The sequence below is a fragment of the Phyllostomus discolor genome, chromosome 1, assembly GCF_004126475.2.
Source record: "Phyllostomus discolor isolate MPI-MPIP mPhyDis1 chromosome 1, mPhyDis1.pri.v3, whole genome shotgun sequence".
In the NCBI taxonomy this organism is placed as follows: Eukaryota; Metazoa; Chordata; class Mammalia; order Chiroptera; family Phyllostomidae; genus Phyllostomus; species Phyllostomus discolor.
In genome coordinates this window covers 84,135,577-84,156,328 of record NC_040903.2, presented here as the reverse complement: position 1 = coordinate 84,156,328, position 20,752 = coordinate 84,135,577, and the positions used below count along the sequence as shown (strand labels likewise).

General features: G+C 36.8%; 1 protein-coding gene across 1 annotated transcript in view; it reads right to left on the bottom strand.

Annotated features, from left to right (window-relative positions):
• Positions 1 to 2,847: 2,847 nt before the first annotated feature.
• DKK2 (dickkopf WNT signaling pathway inhibitor 2) overlaps positions 2,848 to 20,752 on the bottom strand; it is a 97,715-nt gene continuing 79,810 nt past the window's right edge. The window contains exons 2-4 of the mRNA XM_028507057.2: positions 9,120 to 9,270; positions 7,506 to 7,661; positions 2,848 to 4,972 (exon numbers count right to left, since the gene is read on the bottom strand). Of these exons, the coding sequence (XP_028362858.1) occupies positions 4,722 to 4,972; positions 7,506 to 7,661; positions 9,120 to 9,270 (558 nt within the window). The 3' untranslated portion in view covers positions 2,848 to 4,721. The remainder of the gene's footprint in view (positions 4,973 to 7,505; positions 7,662 to 9,119; positions 9,271 to 20,752) is intronic.

Below are 20,752 nucleotides of genomic sequence, written 5' to 3'. Positions count from 1 at the left end.
CAACACCATATCCTAGCACATTTTTTGAAATATCTGCTCTAAGAGCTAGAGATTGGCTTGTCTTCTAAATGTGGTGAAATCTTCAGCTTACTCTTGTTTGTGCTAAAAATTCATTGGACATTTTTTAAATGAAGTTTGCCATCTCAGCAAGACCCTGTCAAGGCCACAGCAGCTGAAGAAGTCTGTCTTCTCCCAGATCCTGAGAACTCCTCTGGTGGACACAGAGCCAAATGAGGAAAGAGGACAGAAAACTCTGACCATTAATTTGAGGATTTTGAATTTCAATTTCTTTGGATTCCTTATTGGAAAGAGAAAGATAACAAGACTTTAGCTTTATTTGACTTCAACTTATTTTGACTTTAATATGTGAGTGGATTTAAAATTTTATACTTTATTTTTTTCTGAGGATTTTTAAACTGAATTTTTTGGGTGACATTAATTAATAAAAGTTAATATTGTGAAGGTCACATCACCAAACCAAATCTATTCTCAGGTAATCATTGATGATGCTTTTAATGTGCTGGGTTCATAAGAAAGAAGCCTATATAGGTTTCAGGTGCACATTCTATGATGCATCATCTGTATATTGTATTTGTGCGTTCACCACCCTAAGTCAAGTCTCCTTTCACCCCCATTTATCTCCCCTTTTACCTTCTTCTATTCCCCCACTTCACTTTCCCTCTGATGATCACCATATTGTTGTCTGTGCCTCTGAGTTTTGTTTTGTTCTGATTTATTTTTGCTTAATCTTCTAGGGATTTTTAATGGAAGATAATTTATATTTAAAAGTGAGGCATCTCTGTATTGTTGGAATTTTATGATTGAAGTGCTTTTATACATTTTATTATCTGATGCCCAATGTGCCATTTAATCTCATTGTAGAACCTCTGATACACTGTGATAATATGATAAACATAATTTAAGATGGTAAAGAGAAAGAGGAGTTATTCTCCAGTTCTGAGTATAGTGGGTCTTGGAGTAAATTGAATTAACTATTTTCATCTACTTTGCAGTTTTGGGAAGATAAAATCTAAATTGCCTACCACTGGTCCAGAGGGGATCCATATAGAAGGAGTGCCTGGCCTTGGGGGAATGACCTCATTAGGGACTGTTGTAGTAGACAGCTGATCAGATTTTGGATAAAGCCCATATCTTTACCATAGACAAATGGTTATTATGTGCAATGGGTTAAAATATAAAGATCTGGGGAATGATATCAATGGGGGGCATTTCTAATTCTTAATGTTAGTTTAATGTGTAATGTATAGTTATCTTTGTCTCACTTATCCCCTGCTTACTCCTCTCATGTGGTATGAATTATTTAATTTTGGGGAATTTCAAATGAAATTCTTTAATAAGAAAAACATAGTTCCATCTCTTCTCCAACCTTCTTCTCTGACACTAACTGCTAGAAGAAAGGGTGTCCTCCTGTTCTGCCCATCTGGGTTGTAAATTTTACGGGGACAGCTCCCACAGGTAGAACATATGTTGTCTGGTCTTGCTTGAGAATGGGCACAGAATCTGTCTCTTTCTGGTGTCCTTTTCCCCACAGATACAAGCCACGCTCTCCAATATTAATTGCATCTAGATAATCTGTCAGCATCTGCCTTTCTGTCTTAACCTTTTTCTCCAATGGCCTGAATTTGAGGAAGGAAAAAAGTGTAATTGATTGTTTCCTCAAATCCTAAGGCTACAATAGGCATTCCATTTCTTGGCTAAAAAGGAAGTCAAGACAATTTGTCACTTCTCAAAATATCTCACTGAGCTCAGTGGAAAGGAAAAAGAAAAAAAATAACACCCATATGATTGGTATAGTATAAAAATACACTGCAACTAGAAAACACAAATGCTCTGAATTTGAGGAAATGTATAACTATTGACAAGTACACTTAAGTGACTAATTAGAAATGTGGATTATTTTGGCAGTGTGAGAGGTATCTTTAACTCTGACTTCTAGCTGTGGGGCTGCTTCAGTTTCCTTAAGCTGCCATCGCTATACTTAACCCTTTCCACTATGTTACAGAGTGTTTATTTTTCCACATTTTCCAGCCATTAACATCTCCAGAATAACATGGGCTCTTACAACCACGCCCAGTCTCATTATGGTGAGTACCATTTGTCAAACACTCCCAACATCTCTGTGTTCAGGAAGCATTTTCTTTGCACCATAAGAGAATGAACCAATATCCTAAGCATGCTGGCACTTCTATTTTGAAAAAATTTAACCTGGAGAGAAGATGATAAGAAATGTGGTGAGTGGCTTCAAGGGTTTTGAAGAAGTTTGTAGAGAATCCTTGCTCCAAGATGTTCCAGAAGGCAAAATAAGAATAAATGAGTGGAAAACATAAGCTGAAATACTCAAGTGAAAAAATGCCTTTCTGACAATTATAGCTGTAATGCTATGAAAGAAGCCGCCTTCAGTAACAGTAAACCACCTTGGATCATCTTACAGTGATACTGTCCAAAGGATTTCTACTCGGACTGCAAAATCAGATCGAGTCCAGTTGAACTTTGAGAATCTATGATTCTATGAAAGTTTTTCCCATCAGCAAAATACAAGAAGATCTGAATTCAATTTTTCAAAGAGAAAAATTTAATATATTTTATCTTATTATACATTTCCCCTAAATTACAAAGTCAATTGCTGCAAATATATTCTGCTACAAAGCTTTCTGTAAGAAATATCTCTATAAGAAAATACATCTCATTAACATTTCCTGTAAATAAATTACTTCAAATAATAATTTTTTGAAGGGATGTCTATAAGGGAAATAATGAAGAAACCAGATTGTAAATGTAATTGTTACATGGGAAATGTTTGACTCAAATGTTCCATTTTCATGTTGCCAAGCTTATAGAATCCTGTTTGTACAGACTTTGGTTTTTTAATAGATTCGTTGAAATTTTTCTGTTTTTTTCAGACATGTGAGATAAATGTAAATCTTAATTATTCTAGTAAATGTGTGTGGAAAGCTGAAATTCTTAACAGACATGCAGGTTTGGGTTCAATTTCTACTGGAAGAACTTGAATTTGAGACTGAAAATGAGGGTTAAGTAAAAGAAAATTAAGACTTTTAGTCTATAAAAGGAAAGGTCAAAAATAACAGCTATAACTTTTTTGCCTTATGCTCTAGACATAATATTTAGAAGTGAGTAAAGTAGAAAAGGTAATAAAATGGTTTCAAAGAATGAAGAACTTGTGGTTTTTATAGGTTAGCAATATGTAGATTTTACAAGTTATTCCACTTATATATTTTTTCATCTCAATGGATGCAGAAAACAGAAACTATATCTTTGGCAAAACAATAATAAAAATATAAAAAGCTGTTGTACAGAATGGTTGGTGCAGAAAAATCAGACGTTGGCACTGGCCAGTTGGACACTGATTGAGGGCAATGAACATTTACTATGTACTATCTGTCTTGGGAGTCCATTTTGTGGGAACTCCTCATATTATTTTAGGACCTCAAAGGTATAAAATATGTACTTTTGGGTCAAGTATTGACCTCACACTGTGCTCCTCTGTGTGGTAAATATTTGAGATAGCAAATCCCATAGAAAACTTCCATTTAGGTTGTGCAACACTGGGACTCAAATATAAAAGGTCATCTTGTGCTTCTGACATATCTATGAGTGGTCCAAACCTGGATACTTGACAAAGTTTTGCCCATTTCCCTGCTGGCTTCAGTGCAGGACCAACACAACTCCAGTCTGTATGGTCAGCTTCACCCTGTTGTACCGCAGAGTATGTGAAGAGCAAGGTGTTTACCAGTATAATGCTATGCAACATGGGGCATGTCAAAGCTTTAGGAAGTAATGATCTCTCTATTAGCTTTTTGCCCATGTATTTTGGATATCTTAAAAAGATTTGCAGTATGTGAAATTTTGCTCTGTGCTTTTCATGACTAATGGGAAGAGATGGGAAAATAAAATATATTCATGGTAGGACTCAGATACGATCTAGACAGATGCAATGTTATTCCTTGAGAATCTGAATGGTCTACTTTTGTCTTGTTATATTGGTTTTTAGTAAGTATACGTGGAAGTAAATGCTGGAAAATATAAGTAAGCAGTTTGAGGAAAGACAAGTTATTTTTTTTCTTTTGTAAAGGCCTTGATAAGAGACCTGCAATTATTTTGAAATAATTTGGAAAATATCAACTGCTTTTATCCTTGTCCACCAAGGCCTTTAATTGGATAGTAGTAATGTTCAAATTAAAAGGTGATTCCATGTTGTGACTTAACTCTGCTCGTTTTTTCATTTCCTATTTAACAATTTTTTAATGTTTTAGACCTTATTGTATACAAGATATAATGGGAGTATTTTGTTAAACTATAACTTTGAACAGAAATATGGCTTTTAGGTTATTTTGTAGACAATCACCAATCAGAAGGAAACCGATCCTCTAGCACAACCTAAAATCTTCAAAAGTCACATGGTATTTGTCAGTAACTTTCACTGTGCTTTTTTTCAGTAACTGCATTTTCACAAGTGTGTACATATTTACATAAACAAACGGCATAATGGAAACACACTGGTTGTATTGTCACCCTTTCCAATCAACTCGGTTCTCTTCTTTCTCTTACTCTGTGACTTATATTTTTATCACAAGCCTTACATTAGCCATTCTTCTGAGATCCAAATCCTATTTTCCACCATGCCATGATGCATTAAATGCACAGATTCACAGTCTGCTCATGATGCATTTCCTCTGAAGAGATCATATTTTCTGACACACGTGGAGTCTGGCTTTGGAGGAGTAGGTGGCATCTTTCCATACTTTACAAGATAGGCCCTTTGCACAGTCACACCGCTGGAAGATTTCCAGGCCATGAGAGCCCTTCTTGCGCTGCTTAGTACAGACTTCCCCCTGATGGAGCACTGGCTTGCAGATTTTGGTCCAGAAGTGACGAGCACAGCAAAACCCTTCAATGCAGTCTGATGATCGTAGGCAGGGATCTCCTTCATGCCCTGCAGGGATGATGACCAAAATATATCACCATGACACTTCAGAAAAGAAGCACAAAAATATTTTTACTTATGCTCTTTTCCATAATGTCTTGGATTCACATCAACTGGCTCTCCCTCTAATCACGTAAATCCATTATTGTGTATTTTTATATTTGTCTGAATGTCAAGTTTAACAAATAGCTTGACTGTACTTCCTCTTTACTTTGTCACAGTCTGCTTCTAGATATTTCCTTGATCATCATTATTATTTTTTACGAGGCGAGTAAAAAAATAAGTAAACAAAATGAATTGCTTTCAAATTAATTAATTTGGGAACTTTCTGAGAGTTGTACAAAAACTCTGCTTCAAGTGGGAAAGTGAAATTCTCAAGAACTCCTAAGATCGTGTAGCAGAGTCTAGCCAGGAAAACAGAAGCTGATTCTTCATAATAAAAGGCATTTCATGCAGTGAACTAATCACACAGGTACTGGCAGGACTAAGAAGTACCAGAGGATGCTAAAGCAAAACAGCAGGAAGCCACTACCACATTCAAGCTAAAGGATCCAGGATGGGAACTGAACAGGTCCAGCTGACAGGACTAAAACCCCAAGGAGAAACAGCCCTGCCGAAAACACCAGAGGAGGCAGGGAGAACACACTGGCTTTTGCCTTCATCTCCCTGCCGGTGTGCCACACAGCCATATCCACGTGGCCACAAGCTATCTGACAGGGAGCCGAAGAAATGCAGTCTATAAAATATTGCGATACAGAGAAAGGGCAGAGAGCCCCAGGGTCAACAAACAACCCATCATAAAGAACATGTGGGAGCATAAATGTGAGTATTTAATTCAGAAAAAGGATTAAGTCAGCAAAGAGCACCCACACATCACAGCTGGGTTGATGTGTAACCTGTATAAAGAAGGGGTCAGAAAACTTCTTGGTAACATCCAGATTGGAAATGTTTTTGGCTTTTTAGATTGTGTGTTGTAGGATCTAAATTCTGCTGTTGTATTGCAAAAAGAGCCATAGATAATGCCAAATGAATGAGCTTGTCTGTGTTATAATAAAAGATTAAGATTATTTAAAAAAAAACAGGCAGCAGGACAGATTTGACCTGCAGACCATGGTATGAGAATCCTGCTCAAAAGGATTTTCTGTCACACCAAATGTAACTAGTCCCACTGTGTGACATAGACACAATTCACTAGCCATTGGCATGAGGTTTCTTCCTACTTGCCATCATAAAATTACACACATAATTATATAAAATAATTAGTAAATTTGAAAATATACAGTGACATAGACATCTGTTACAATAAAGAAACATGCTCATGTACTAACAAATGTATGTGAATTTGATGGAGTAGAAATGGGAGATAGGGGTAAAGGACCAGGCCATTAGGGAGTATAGACAATGGATAACTGAAGAAGAATTGTCAATCTCTAGCCCTATTCACATGACCGCTAGTACCCTAGGACTAACAGGTCAGGTATCCTACACAATGACTTAACCGCAGAACATGAATATGTGGGGAAATAATTGTTGTGTTCAAGCAAGTCAGGGAAATACAGTATTTTCAAGGGAGTAAAGGACAGAAAACTGTACTTGAACAATGATTAAAATAAAATTTTTAAAAAAGTTAGCCAGTTTTCCTCATCACTGGACTTCTCAGAGCCTTCAATATACCAACACTTATAAAGTTCCAAAAATGTCAATATGCGTATACAAAGCCAAAGGGGGTTAGAATCGAAGGTGGGAGGTGGGGATGGGTGGGGGGAAGTGGTGGGGGAGAAAGTGGAAACAACTGTACTAGAGCAACAATAAAAATGGCATGATACATTATTACAAAACTCTCGAATACAGGGCACTTTTATTCATAAAATGTCTAGAAAGAATCGTGCTCCACAAAATACACTTGAAAAAACTTCCTTTAAAAATGCATGTGCCTCATGCTGTCAAAATGTGTTACTAGTAACAAGGTTCATACTTTTAAATTCTATTATTAGGGATTGGGCTTCTGAAAGGTTCTGAAACAAGAAAGAGGATTTCTGGCCATACATAATCTCACCAGAAAGCAATTATTTTTGGTAAACTGTTTTATGAATTGTATGTTATCTGGTTGTTTATGAATTGTATGTTCACAAATAAAATTTGTGAATCTGAAAGGTGAGAAAAACTAAGAAACACAGTAATTTAACCATGTGGAATAAATATTTTCCCACTTACTTTTCAGAACGCTTTGTCTTTTGACAAATGCCTGTGTAATGCCTGTGTAAAAACCGCCTTCCAAATTCCATGTATAAGACAGGACTGTCTAAGAAAAGGGCCTGGCTGGTCAGGGTGCTGCAATTCTTGTAGCACGTATTTTCTAACAATTTAGAAACTCCAGAAAGCTCTAAGCATCCTCAAAATTAAGAATTAATAGATTGAATAAAATTTGCCCTTAAAATATCTTCATTGTATCTTCCTGAAACCAATAGAATTAATGAACTATATTTTATATACTTCTTTATAAAACAAGAAAAAATAAACATAAAACTGCAGTTATTCCTACCTTTTATATGTGACATCTTAGTGTGTGGTCGTCCTAGATTCTGCCATCCCAAGTCGTGGTTTGAGTAATGACCATGGTTTCGATCTCTGTGCCGAGTGCCATCCAGAGCTGGGATGTGAGGGGTTAAGATGCTCTCAGTGACTGGGATGCAGATGCCTGGAGATGGTCAGGTGAGCCATTAGTCTTACTCAATTCTATACAGTGTTGTTCTTATCTAAGTATTCTTTCTATCTATCTATGTATCTATGTATGTATGTATCCATCCATCCATCCATCCATCCAACCATCTATCTCATCTATCTATTTATTGTCTATCATCTATCTATTTGTTTATCCATTCACTCATTTACAGTTATTAAAACTGAGTATTGAAAATTTTTCCCTGAGCCAGGCTTCCTTGATTGGCATCTTTCCTCTCTCAATGCTAAGCAATCCTGGGTAAAAATCAGAAAAAAAGATAGAATTCATTTTACTAAGTTATCATGAATGCATGTGAAGTGTTTAGAATAGTAACATAGTAAAATATTAAATCAATATTAGCTATTCATACTTTTAAAAGGTCTGATCAGATATCCACCTCTGGAACTCAGGTCCCTTTGTTTAATCAACAATACAATCCTAATCTGCACTGTAAGCATCTCTAATGCTATGAGGTCCTCTTCCTTTCACCTCCTGTCCAAGGTGTTTTCTGTAGGACTATGCCCAGAGGAAAGGAACAAATATAGGAACATAAGTCTGATTATGTTGTTTACATGACGAAGTGTATGTTTCTTATCACCTCTGCAATTTAGTGGTTTTACCACATTTCTGTGGTTCTTCATTTTATTAGTAATGCTGAATTTGTGCTGATAAATTCATTGAGATTGGGTGAAGCCATGCTTATGGAGTGTCTGGGGAATAGATTCCTGTATCTCCTTTTGGAAGAACCAATCACTCCATTGCCATCTGAGTGTGCCACCAGCTAAAGCCTTCAAAAGAAGATATCTTGGTATAAGAATCAAGGTATGAAACTGGTATGAAATTGGAAGACAGACTCAAAACTGCATTGATACGTCACAGCAGGTTCTTTTCTTTAGTACTTTTGCATGTATCTGTTCATGTGTTTAGTAGAATAGAACATATAGGTATTTCCACATAACTCTTCAATGGGGCAAATCTTAGCTCAGCATACAATATTAAATACAAAAGGTTACCAGAGTTTAGAAAAATTAAGATTTTAGAGGTAATCTAGGTAATATTATCTAAACCATGTTCCAATTCTTGCCTATTTAAGAATATTCTTTATGCCCTGGCTGGCATGGCTCAGTGGATTGAAGGCCAGTCAGTGATCCAAAAGGTTGTGGATTCGATTCCCAGTCTAGAACACATGCCTGGGTTGTGGGCCAGGTCCTCAGTAGGGGGCATGTGAGAGGCAACCACACATGGGTGTTTCTCTCCCTCTCTTTCTCCCTCCCTTCCTCTCTGTCTAAAAATAAATAAATAAACTCTTTTTTAAAAAAGACTTTAAAAAGTCCTGATATTTACATATCAGGAGTCTAAGGAAAAGGTAGCCTAAGTCGCCAGATCTCCTAGGTGAAAAGAAAGAAGCCCACCAGGACTGAGCACGATCTTTACCGTTATTGCAGCGGGTACCAGGACAACACATGCCATCTCTATGGCAGCGCTTCTTTTTCCTGCGGCACACCATGCAGGCCGATGATCCTTGGTGGGGACTGTGGCAGTATCTTCCAACTTCACATTCCTTATCACTGCTGCAAGGGTAGGCCTGTCATGAAGTGGGAAAACAACACCAAAAGCAAAGTAGATTAGATCTTTTAACACTTATGAAAAGTTACTGTTCCAAATTATGATAAAAAATAAGCCACAATATGTACCATTGTGATAATGTTCTGAGCATAGATCCTACATAATGACACATACTTTACTGAGAACCTTAGGAACATTGATTGTCGATGGTCAGAAAAGTAAAGTTGACACTTCATATATTTTCATTGACACAACTTTGGAGTTAAAATTTACACTTTCCACTGATTAGGAGAGCTCTTAAAAGCGACTTTGGGGACTTAGAATCAGTATAACTATAGTGCTACTCATTTAAGGTGTGAATGAAACAGTCAGCTTAGCCATCTTGTTTTCACTTCCTACACTAGGATGAGGGGAGGGTCAAATAACATAACAAATGGCTGTGCTAGAACCTGAAATGCATCTACCCAATTATGAAATGAATATTTTAAGAGTAAGTCCTCACAATCCCTGCCTGTGGTGGACAAGGAGCAGAACCACTTCCAAGGTGGTGATGAACAGCCCGGCAGTACTCTGAGGGGTCAGAGAGAGGCTAAGCTCCAATCCCATCATCATGCTCTCAGGAAACTACAGAGAAGGCTCCTTACACATAAGAATAGCCCCATTGGCTGCTGCACCTTCAATCTATGCAGAAAGTACTTCTAGTCCTACATTTCTCTACCAAGTTATGCATTCAGGAGGCCACTTAAGCAGTGTCATAGCATCTCCAAAAATAAAAACAGATTCTACAGTTATATACTCCTTGTCTCTTGGAAGTTATTAGACCACTTAAAACATCCCTGTTTTCAGAGTGTGAGAGCTGATAAACTGAAATGTCACACTAGACATCAAACTCACTCATATTTTGAGGCATGTTGACAGGGAGGTTTCTTTCTCTTTCTTTCTTTCTTTCTTTGGTAGTTCATTTTTCCCCCTGATTTTCAGAGTAATACATAGTTACTTTTTTTAATTGAAAAATAGGGAAAAAAAGCTATGTAGTTTTTAAAACAAGCACTAATGATATCAATGTAAACTATGGGATAGCATTTTTGTGACTCAAATAATGAGTATGAATTGAGTGCTTTACTTACGACATGAGGTTTGATGGCCTAATTTTGCATGCATTGCTTGTTCCTCTTCCCCTTCTCTCTCTTTCTCTGACTCTCTTTCATTCTCTCTGTTTCTACCATTGCCTTTCTACCATGCGCTTCTCCTGCTTTTGTGTATACACTGTGTGCATCCATTCAACCCCCCACATGGTATTCATTTAGACTGGATGATCTTCAGTAAGAGGAAATAAATATGAAGTTGATGTGTGAGTCTGAAAATTTTACATGTGGTTCTATGAAAAAATACTTTTAGTATCATTACAATTTACTGTTTACACTCAAGAGAAAATAAAAACTGGAAAAACCACTAACTTTAAACTGAAAGTGCTTTTAAAGGACTGCACAGTGGCAATATTTGATGCCTGTGTTGTTATCACTGGAGTCAGATAAAACTGTATGATGAATTGGACTATTAGTGTCCTATTCTGGAACTCTATTATTAGGCTTAAGGGAGAGTCTGAATGAAGTTGATTCAGAGTAATATGCCATTTTTCAAGACTCCAAAACCAACGAAAACAAAACAAATGCCACTTCCTGACTTGCCACACTCTTTCCCCCAAGCATTTTACTTCCTTTATATTTAAACCCATTCATTTTAACTGAAATACAATTCACAAGGATCCTATTAATTAACATTTATTTCACCAAATTGTTTTGCAAGAAACATTTGATGTCTTACAAGTTTTTTTTTGCTTCCTCAAAAATAGGACATGTTCTTTCAACAGAAATAAACACACGCCACCTAAAACATCATGTGCAATTTGCACTTCAAACAACACATCTTCAAGAGCATCTGAATATGAAATAATACTTGGTTCCATTCCTGAAAAAACAGTTTATATTGTAGAAACCAAGTTGTTTGCTAAAAGCAGTTATTTATCCAGAAAATTGTGGAAAGCACATTATCTTCTCACTCTTAGTGGATAAGAAATGAAAAATATCGAAATTGCAAATATTCAATACAGATGATAATATAAAAATAATGTGCATAGTAGTCCTTTATTTGAATGGGATCACAGTAAAATTCTCACAGTTTCTTTTAGAGCTGAGCTCATTTTTTTCTGAGAACATATATTAGAGGATAAGTAGCTTTGTTACCTTGCAGTATATCTTTTAATAGACTTCAAACAGAAATGACACAGGCAGAAAAATTATGTAGGATTTCTTTTTTAAAGGAAGGTTATTGTTAATGTGAACTTATACTTAGAATGGAATCCAAGAACATAATATTGAGAAGAATTCTTTGACAATTAAAAAAATAAATTTTAATAATTGAAATGCTAGGCTATGTTCCATAGCTTCTAGTCTGCTTATAAAATAGTTCTGTTTCCAACAAATAGCTTTTATGTATGTGTAAAATGAAGAAAGGATGCCACAAATTAATTGAAGCAGGTTATAGGGAAAGCAAATGATATGTGGGGGCATTCTGGCCTTCTGAAATCAGAGTCCCCCAGCACAACCCTCTCTACTCAGCCATAAAGTTCTCCTTGCCTTAGCCATTAGCAAGGAAATGAAGAACATGAGAAAATAGGACCTGACCCATTAATTCATAGCAATGCTCATGTTTTCAGCCTTATGAATTATTTTTCAGTAGAGAGTTTTAAACAAGACATTTTCAACCCAAGTATAAGGACTCTGCATCTTGCTATTGAGGATTTTCCCCCTACCTTAACCCCTTTACTACGTCTGAAAATAGTGTCATAGAGTGGGAGACAGAGGGAGGGAGAGAGGGAAAAAGAAGCACTTGGTGAAAGATGATGTGGAGGATTCTAAGCAGTGATGACTATGGCGATTAACAGACCACTGAAGGGAATTATATACATTAATAAAGGTCCATTCAGAAACTTTCTCATGAAGAAAATCTTTATTTTCCATTTACTTTGGCTCCCAAACTCTGTTCCTGGTCTTATTTGATGAGGGGTTTGTGACTAACAAAAAGTGAATTTGAGTAGTTTAAGTTTCCATTTAATAACAAAAAAAATAATATGCTTCCTTGGTACTTATTTTACAAATGAGTAAAAAGACTGATTTATTTTACCTGCTATCGAAATTGTTCATAGTGAATTTTTAGGACTCCTCATTTACTTGACTTTGGGTAAACAGTCTGAGGAACAGTGACAGTCTGTGCCTCTCTAATTCAAGTGATAGAATTAGAGAGAGACTTGAACCACTTGTCCCATACTGAAATACTCCAAAATTGCCCTGGTGTGCTTCGGTTGGTCATCATTTATAAGTCTAGGTTGTGGGTTTGGTCCCCTGTCAGGGCACATGCAAGAGGCAACCAATCAATGTTTCTCTCTCACACTGATGTTTCTCTCCCGCTCTCTTCCCCTTACTTCCCCTCTCTCTAAAAATGAAATAAAATAAAATAAAATGAAAAGTCACTAAGCATATCCTCAGACGAGGATAAATACATAAGTAAATAAAGGAAATAAAACAAAATGAAACACTGGAACAGGAATCTGGCTCCATGAGCATCCAAGAATAATCACCGTCATGAAGAATCGTTCATGACTTAGCTTTGGTCACAATTAGGAGATGAATTCATTTGAGAAACCTAATAATAGTAGATGATGATGGGCCATAAATTAAGGATGTCTGAGAGCTATCCAGGATCAGGTCAAAACACAAAGAACTTTTGCCTGATTGCCCTTCCTAGGCAAAAAAAGAAAAAAAAAGTTCTCTCTAAATAGCAATGCTAGTTGTCATTACAGCCATGGAATGAACTAAAGAGAAAATGTAAATACACTGACACACTGGACACAGCTTGAATAAAGTCAATCAGAAATGAACATTTTTTCTTAGTATAAAGGATTTTTTCATTCCATTTACTCTGTGCTACTTTGAAATAATTATTTAAAATTTTAGCAATGACATGAAGAGAGGCCAAGAGACTTCCACTAGTGAAGTCACAGGTCTGTGCTCGGCAGCAGGGGGCTCAGGGATTTCAGGCCTGGCTGCGAGGTGTCACGACTCAGCGTTCAGTAGTGACAGTTTAGTGAGCACATGGAGAAGGTGTTTGAGTGGTGACCTGGGCATGGGATTAGAGACTAAAAAGTCAACTTGGCCACTTCTTTCTCCAGAAGCCTCCGAACATCAACAGCATGTCCTGCTGTGGCTATTGTCATGACAGAACACTGGCGGAAGCCACCAACAGGGCTGCGGACGACAGTTTCTCCTTCCATTTCTTGACAACAGTTTATGACCAGTTAAACTCAGCATAATCAGAGTTATAAGCAAAAGCCCATGATGCAAATAATAATAATTACATAATACTCTAATGAATAAAAGAAAAAGAAATGTTACTACATCTTATGTGACCTAACAGCATTGTTTTTCAATTATTCTCAAAACTTCAGAGAAAAGGCCTATTAATTTGAGACTTAGATTTAGGATTGAATTTATTCTTATTTCTCAAGTACTGTCCGTTCCTTAGAATGTTCAAATGCAGCAATGAAGTAATCAGATCAGTAAAAATAATAAAATTAGAAAACGTGTTTCAGGTATCTCAGCAGTACTGGCTATCGAATAGACATTTGGCCAAACTAACTAAACCTTAGTTTAATTCCCAAGTTTTCAAAATAATGTCATTGTTCCCCTGTAATAGAGGGGAGCAGAAAGGAAGAGGGAAATATCACCAATTGTTCATGTGGGTGGCCACCCATCCGGATTTTTGCAAGACCGTCCTAGTTTTGTTGTTGTTTTAATCTGGACAATCTTTTGTCCCCCAAGCACTGTTTGTAACAACCTCGGAAGTTTTCTGGAGCCAGAAAAATAACGTCAGCTGGGCAGGCAGAAAAAAAGCCTGCAGGGGGTGGGGGAGGTGGTGACCCAGCTGCAGGAATAAGAAACATTTGGAGCGAGGGAAGGTAGCAGTAAGGAGCTGGGGTCTCCAAGAAACAGCACAAGGCTGGCAGTTACATGTGGGAAACAAGATCAGGCTGGCTATCCCTAGGTTGTTAGAGAAAAGATTAATTTTCCTCATCAGACATTTCATATGACAGATCTATATTTCAGTGAACAAACCAGGTATGCTACCCTTGAAGGTGGTCATTTCAAATTCAAACCCTGTAACTGCAACTGCAGGAGGTCCAGCGGCATCACCTCTGTCTGGCTCCTGTGTAGCTGAACACTGCAAGCCACAGGCTGTGCAGTCCGCTCTTTTCCATTGTCCACAATTCCACAATTGCCTCTAGGGGATAAGGGTGTACTATCTTTAGGCTTTCTGAACTTAAGGCCAGGAGGATTGCGCTATATTAAATTCTAGCAGAAAAGTGAAGGTATTTCATGATGTTCTGGAAGTGTGCCATAGCTTCATTAAGGCAGCTGCTTGGTAGTCATTCAATATTCAATAATAATTTATTTGGTATTTATTAAACACCAACTACAATCCAGACACAACTGGTTCAGTGCTTTATACATATTTTGCCTGTTTAGTTCCTAAAATAATTTTGAAAAACAAATGTTTTTTCACACACTTGACATGTAAAATTTTTAGCATAAGTTTACCTCTGTTTTGTTATTACGATATATAACATTATGCATTTTATAAAATGAAGTTCACAGCAATTTGACATCATTCAACTGACCAATGCATATTGATCCTAAATCACAACATATTTATTGCTAGATTTAAAAATTAAATTAGCTTAAAAACTTTTAGTTAAGTTTTAAAATATAAAAGTCATCACAACTAATTTGAATATTCTGTATCTAGAACTTTCCAACTGGAGCCAAGCTTCACTTTTAAAGAATTAATGATAAAAACAAAGAAAGAAAGTGTCTTTTTGCATTTGGAATGTCCTAATCAACCATTAAGAATATCTTTGTTAAACCAATATTCCAAATTCTACTTTAGTTTGTCATCCAAAAAAGTTTTTTGTACCTCTGGCTAATGCCAGAAGTGCAAAGAAAATTTGGAATGCACAATGGTCCCCCCCCCAGCCCCCAATAAAATGTCAAAACTTATTGTAAACACAAGCATATTCCAGACAATTTTAAGAAAAAGAACAATGGAGGTTGAGGATCTGGAAATTGATTCCCTTAAAACAATTTGTGCTATGCACACTAGAGTAGCGCACTTAAAATTGTCTAGAATATACTTGTGTATAAGTACCTCTTACACATATTCACTTAAGGCTACGCTTGTTAGACCTTTGTTTTTTCATATAAAGTTCAGAGCTGAGAGAATTTATACTAATATTGCCGGGGTTATAAATTATAATGATGGGTTTCTGCCAGTGGTCCATTAACTTCCCCAATGTATTCAGAAAACCTCACTTAAACAATCATTCTGTGAAATAAAGTCAAGGGCCTCTCTAACTTCTCTGTTCTCCGTGTGTCATTAAGCAAAAAGGAGATTCCAGGGAATTCTCCACTTTGAACTCGGACCACATTCTCAAAGTAATGTAACCTGCACATTACTACCACTGACTGTGAGGTAGATGGGCAGTGCTAACCCTTCCCCTGTAGTCTCAGTACCCAGAGAAATCTGAAGCAGCAAGTTTACCTGGCTAAAAGTTTTGCCTGTTTTTGACACACTCCCCCCTCATTTGGAATATATAGGGGAAAACAATTCTATCCCATGCTCAGAAAGTGGCACCTCAGGAGTGCTTTTGCTGCAGGGATCAGAAACCATTATATTTCATATATAATTATAAAGCCCTTTATAAATTCTGTGACTGGTTGAATATAATTGTTCTAACCAAATCAGAGAAACCACATCGTTTCAAGTTTTCTTCCAAATTCAGAATTGAATGTCTATAATATAAAACTTGCATTGTACCTTACAAATTTTCCCGACCTCATGACCTTCAGAAAGGTAATGTGCCAGGAAAAATTTTGTAGTTACACTGCCTTTTGAATTATGCTTCCACATTGAACTCAATGTTACAAGTGCTTAACTGAGTCTTGGTTTCCTCCTTGATAAGCTGGACATATTGTTACCTACAGCAACATTTCCCTACTTACCTAATCATAAAAACCTCATGGGATTTCTTTAAAAACTATTTTTACACAGTCTTCTCATAGAGACTCTATTCCTATAGGAGTAGATATGGTCTGGGTATCTGTATTTTAATAAATACTATCCTGGTGATCATATTATCAGATAAGATAGGGAAATACGGCTTATAGAGTTGTTGCAAAGACTAAGGGTTCCTCTTATATCGAGGTCTGTCCAGAAAAAGTCAAGCCACTGTTAATATAACAAGAACAGTTTACACAACTTCAATGTACCCTGGAAGCCAAGGAGAGTGAACTGGAAGGTGCATGCATGAACAAAGACCACTTCACTGTACTAGTCAGTGGGGGCACTAGATGCCATTGAGTGAGCATGTGTACTGTGTGGCCATTGCATTCAAAATGACTGAGTGAGCAGAGCAATGAATCTGCATCAAATTTTGCTTTAAGTTGGAACATTCCTCTGTAGAAACTATTCAGATGATTCAGAAGGCCACAGTTATGGATGACTGGTGATTAGCAGCTTCATCATGACAATGCACCTGCATCTGCATCACATCTTATGCAGAGATTTTTGGTGAAACATGAAATCATCTGGGTGACTCAGCCTCGCTACAGCCCAGATTTGTCACCTCTAGCTTTTCCCAAAACTAAAATCTTCTTTGAAAAGGAAGAGATTTCAGACTGTGGATGAGATTCAGGAAAATAAGACAGGGCAGCTGATGACAATTGGGAGAACTGTGTGAGGTCCCAAGGTGCCTACTTTGAAGGAGGCTGAGGTATCATTGTGCTATGTATAATGTTTCTTGTATCTTGAACCTTCTTCAGTAAACGTCTCTATCTTTCACAGTGCATGGCTGGACACTTTCCAGACAGATCTTATATCATACAGACAATGTCTGCTCTACGTGAGACATGGACTCAGTGTTATCTCCCACGTGGATATCAGTCTAAGTGAGGGACTGGTCCCCTGACATCAATACTGAGTAAGACACTCAATGACAACAACAAATACAATATTTTCAGGCAGGTTCATCTTCACTCATTACTTAGCCACTGTGCTTAGAGGTAGGCTTGAGAATTTCTAAAATTAGATGAAAAAGTAAAATAATGCATAACAAACACACCAGTGAACTTTGGGAGAAATACAGTGTAAACTCAGAGCCGTCAACACACCCATTGTGGCTGTATTGTTTCATAGCTTCATGCGTGTGCACCTGTGTCTTGTTAGCAATGCAAAGCTTTGCTGGTTTGGGGTGTTTTTGTTTGTTTATTTCTGGTTGTGTGTTTTGTATCCTGCAGCTCTTTATAAAACAAGTACTCTCTCTCCTCATATCAATTATGATAAATAGATGATGTGTTTTTATTTTTTATTTTTTTGTATATCATCAAATTTCCCTTTCCAATGAAAATAGCATTTAAAGTTCAAATATTAATGTCTAGGGAGATATGAAAATTTAACATACTTTAAAATATCTGTTTAGGAAAGACCTTCTTTACAATGATAGAATAGGTCATTGTTGGTAAATATTTTACTTTGACTCATTTTCATTTATAATATCCTAGGTTTAGAAATGAGGATATGAAAGGGTGTGTAGTGTGTATGTGTGAGTTATCTAAGGAACCCTACTGAATAAATGTGGAACAAAATTAAGTGAAATTTCTTATTCTTTGCTAATTTATGCTTTATTGTTGTCATATTAGAAAAGCTTGGAATAACTCTGTTTTCCTAGAGCTAGGGCTTCATACAAGAGTATAAAGAATTCAGACTGAAGATTCTTAATGTTACCTTTTTCACAGAATCAGACTATCAGTGAAGCAATCCATATAAGCAATCTATTGTTCCAACAATTATTTATTTGAGCTAGTGTTTGTTATCTTAGCTCATTTCATTTAGTATAGAACAAGCAACTTTATATCTCTCTAGTCTTCCTTAATTCTCTTTTCTTTCCTCTAGGAGTTGGGCTAGACTTCTGTTAGAAGGCCACTCACTACATTTTATTCTGTTATTCTGATTCTGAGGAAATAGTTCATGGAAACTGATCAAATGGAAAAGATTGTTTTCTTTTTTGATTGAGAAGATGAAAAATAAACTTGGGAAAATATAATTCTCAATATTTCTTTGCAGAGAAAGGACTCTTAATTTCTGTTTAATAACTACCTGAAGCCCTGTACAAATATTGCTTGAAAATACAACAGTTATCATTCAAACTTAGAATCACAATCAAGAAGGCAGACAGCATTTTATCCCTCCAGATGTGCTGGGGAGGGAGGCAATCATTTGACAAGAAGCATTGCCCAGAATGATTAACTAGATGGTTGAAGTAAGAGGTTTACTTAATAGTGATAACACAAAGATCAAATCAACTAAGAAACCTTTTGATTAAAAAAGTAGGATGAAGAGGTGGTTCACAGTTCTAACACAGAACTCTGTCTAAGTCAGTCATCTATTTCTGCCTCTGCCATTTCAAGGAAAATAAACAGTGAGTCTGAGAAGAGTCTTGGACTGGAATCATTATGGTATTACATACTGCTGATATACGGAGCAACTATGATGCCAGTTATATGTGCAACAACATGAAGGACTTGAACTCCTGAGCTTCAGATAAGCAGGTTTGTCTATTACTAAGAGAAAGGAATGGGTGTTATCTCATGTAAACAGTTTTTAAAAATCCTTATTTTTCTCATTTCTCAGCTTGCTTTCTTCTCTGGGCATGTCAAGCCAATATTTCATAACCTGTAACAGTTAAATGATGTGTACTTTGTGCCTGTGTTTCATTTTTATTTATTTTGTATGTTCAGTTGGTAAGGCACATCCCACATACATGTTCATGCAAGGATCACTCTATATACACTTATGTTATCATTTCAGGGTTCCAAAGATTAGGACTAACTACAATTGAGAGAGTTTGAACCAGTCTCAGAGTTTTTAACACAATGACAAGGTGAAAAGCATCCAGGGGGAGTGGTTGCTTGACTTCCTGATGGAGGAAATTACAATAGCCAAGGCTACTCATGTATTTGAGACATTCAAAAGATGATTGAGTTGAAAAGCACCAGCTTGTATTTTGACTTTTGGTGTCTAATAATAGCAATTTTACGGCCACATGTTGTTTATCAAAATAAAATACTTTTCCAAAAAATAATTAATATCTCAATGGACACATGGTCTTTTCAGCCTCCTACCCAGGGCCCAATTTAAATCCTTATTGTGTGGGAGAAGGGAGGGAAGGTGAGCACACACAAGGACAAAGAAAATTTAGGTCTAGCAAAGGATGTCACTCATTGGCTTATAACCCACTTCTATCAAAAAAGTTCTATTTAAATGTTTGCTAGGGGATTAAAAAGGGAGGAAATTCTGAGCCAGATGACAGAACCTTTTGTTTTATGTGACCCTAGTGTTCAAATCTCAGTCTCAGAAATGGGGTACATCTTATAATGACATACTCAATGTGTTAGTAACTACAAAGAAAACACATTGAAGACGTTGGTCCCTGACACCACATACATCCCAGTGCATCTGCTTTGTTTGGTGACCAGAACATTTGTAATAATGCAATAGGGACCAGGTGACTTATTACTAAGTGAAAAAAAATGAAATCATGTCTCTGGGCTTAAGGCACCTCTTCCATCCCCATTGGTCCTTCCAGCCTGTGCAAAGAGTATGCTCCTCTGTATGCCTATTGCTTCTTTTCTTGGCCCTTGTTCATCACTAAAGATCTCCAAATGTGCTGGCATCAGAGTCTAGCTAGTACCCGTGTGTCTGGCCTAACATTCCAGCAGACTGCAGCAAATGCGGGGCTTTAAAATGTGAGATGGGGGAGGGAAAGTGAGAAGAGAAGTGGGGAGCAGCTAAGGCAGTAAGGGTCCCTCCAAGGACTGTGGTAAATATGTCCTAGCTCACATGACTGTTTTGGTTAAGGAAATCTAGGGGAACAAATTGAACAAAATTCATTAGCCATATAGTTAATAGAGGTTTTATACAACTTTGTTGGGGCCAATCTATAATTCTATGCATTTTTCAATTTTTTCTCTTCATATCTACTAGTAAAGTGATTCTAGAATTCTGTTTGGAATCCTATCTGAATTCTGTCCTATTTGTTCTTCTTTGTTTGTTTGTTTGTTTGTTTTAATCAAAGAAGACAGCTATGTTATAATAAAGATACACAGAAAGCATTTTCCTTCTTAGCACGGCATGTGATCCTTATGTGCCGCTGGCACCTGAATTAGACACTGCAGCCCCACAGGCTATGTGCACATGAGAGATGCAGCCCCACTCTCTCATGACTATGTATTTGCAAACACTTTTCTCTGCCAGGAACACCTTTCCTCCATACAATTAATCATTAGCATAATTCCAACTCGTAACTCAGAGACCGTATCAAGTAACTTGAC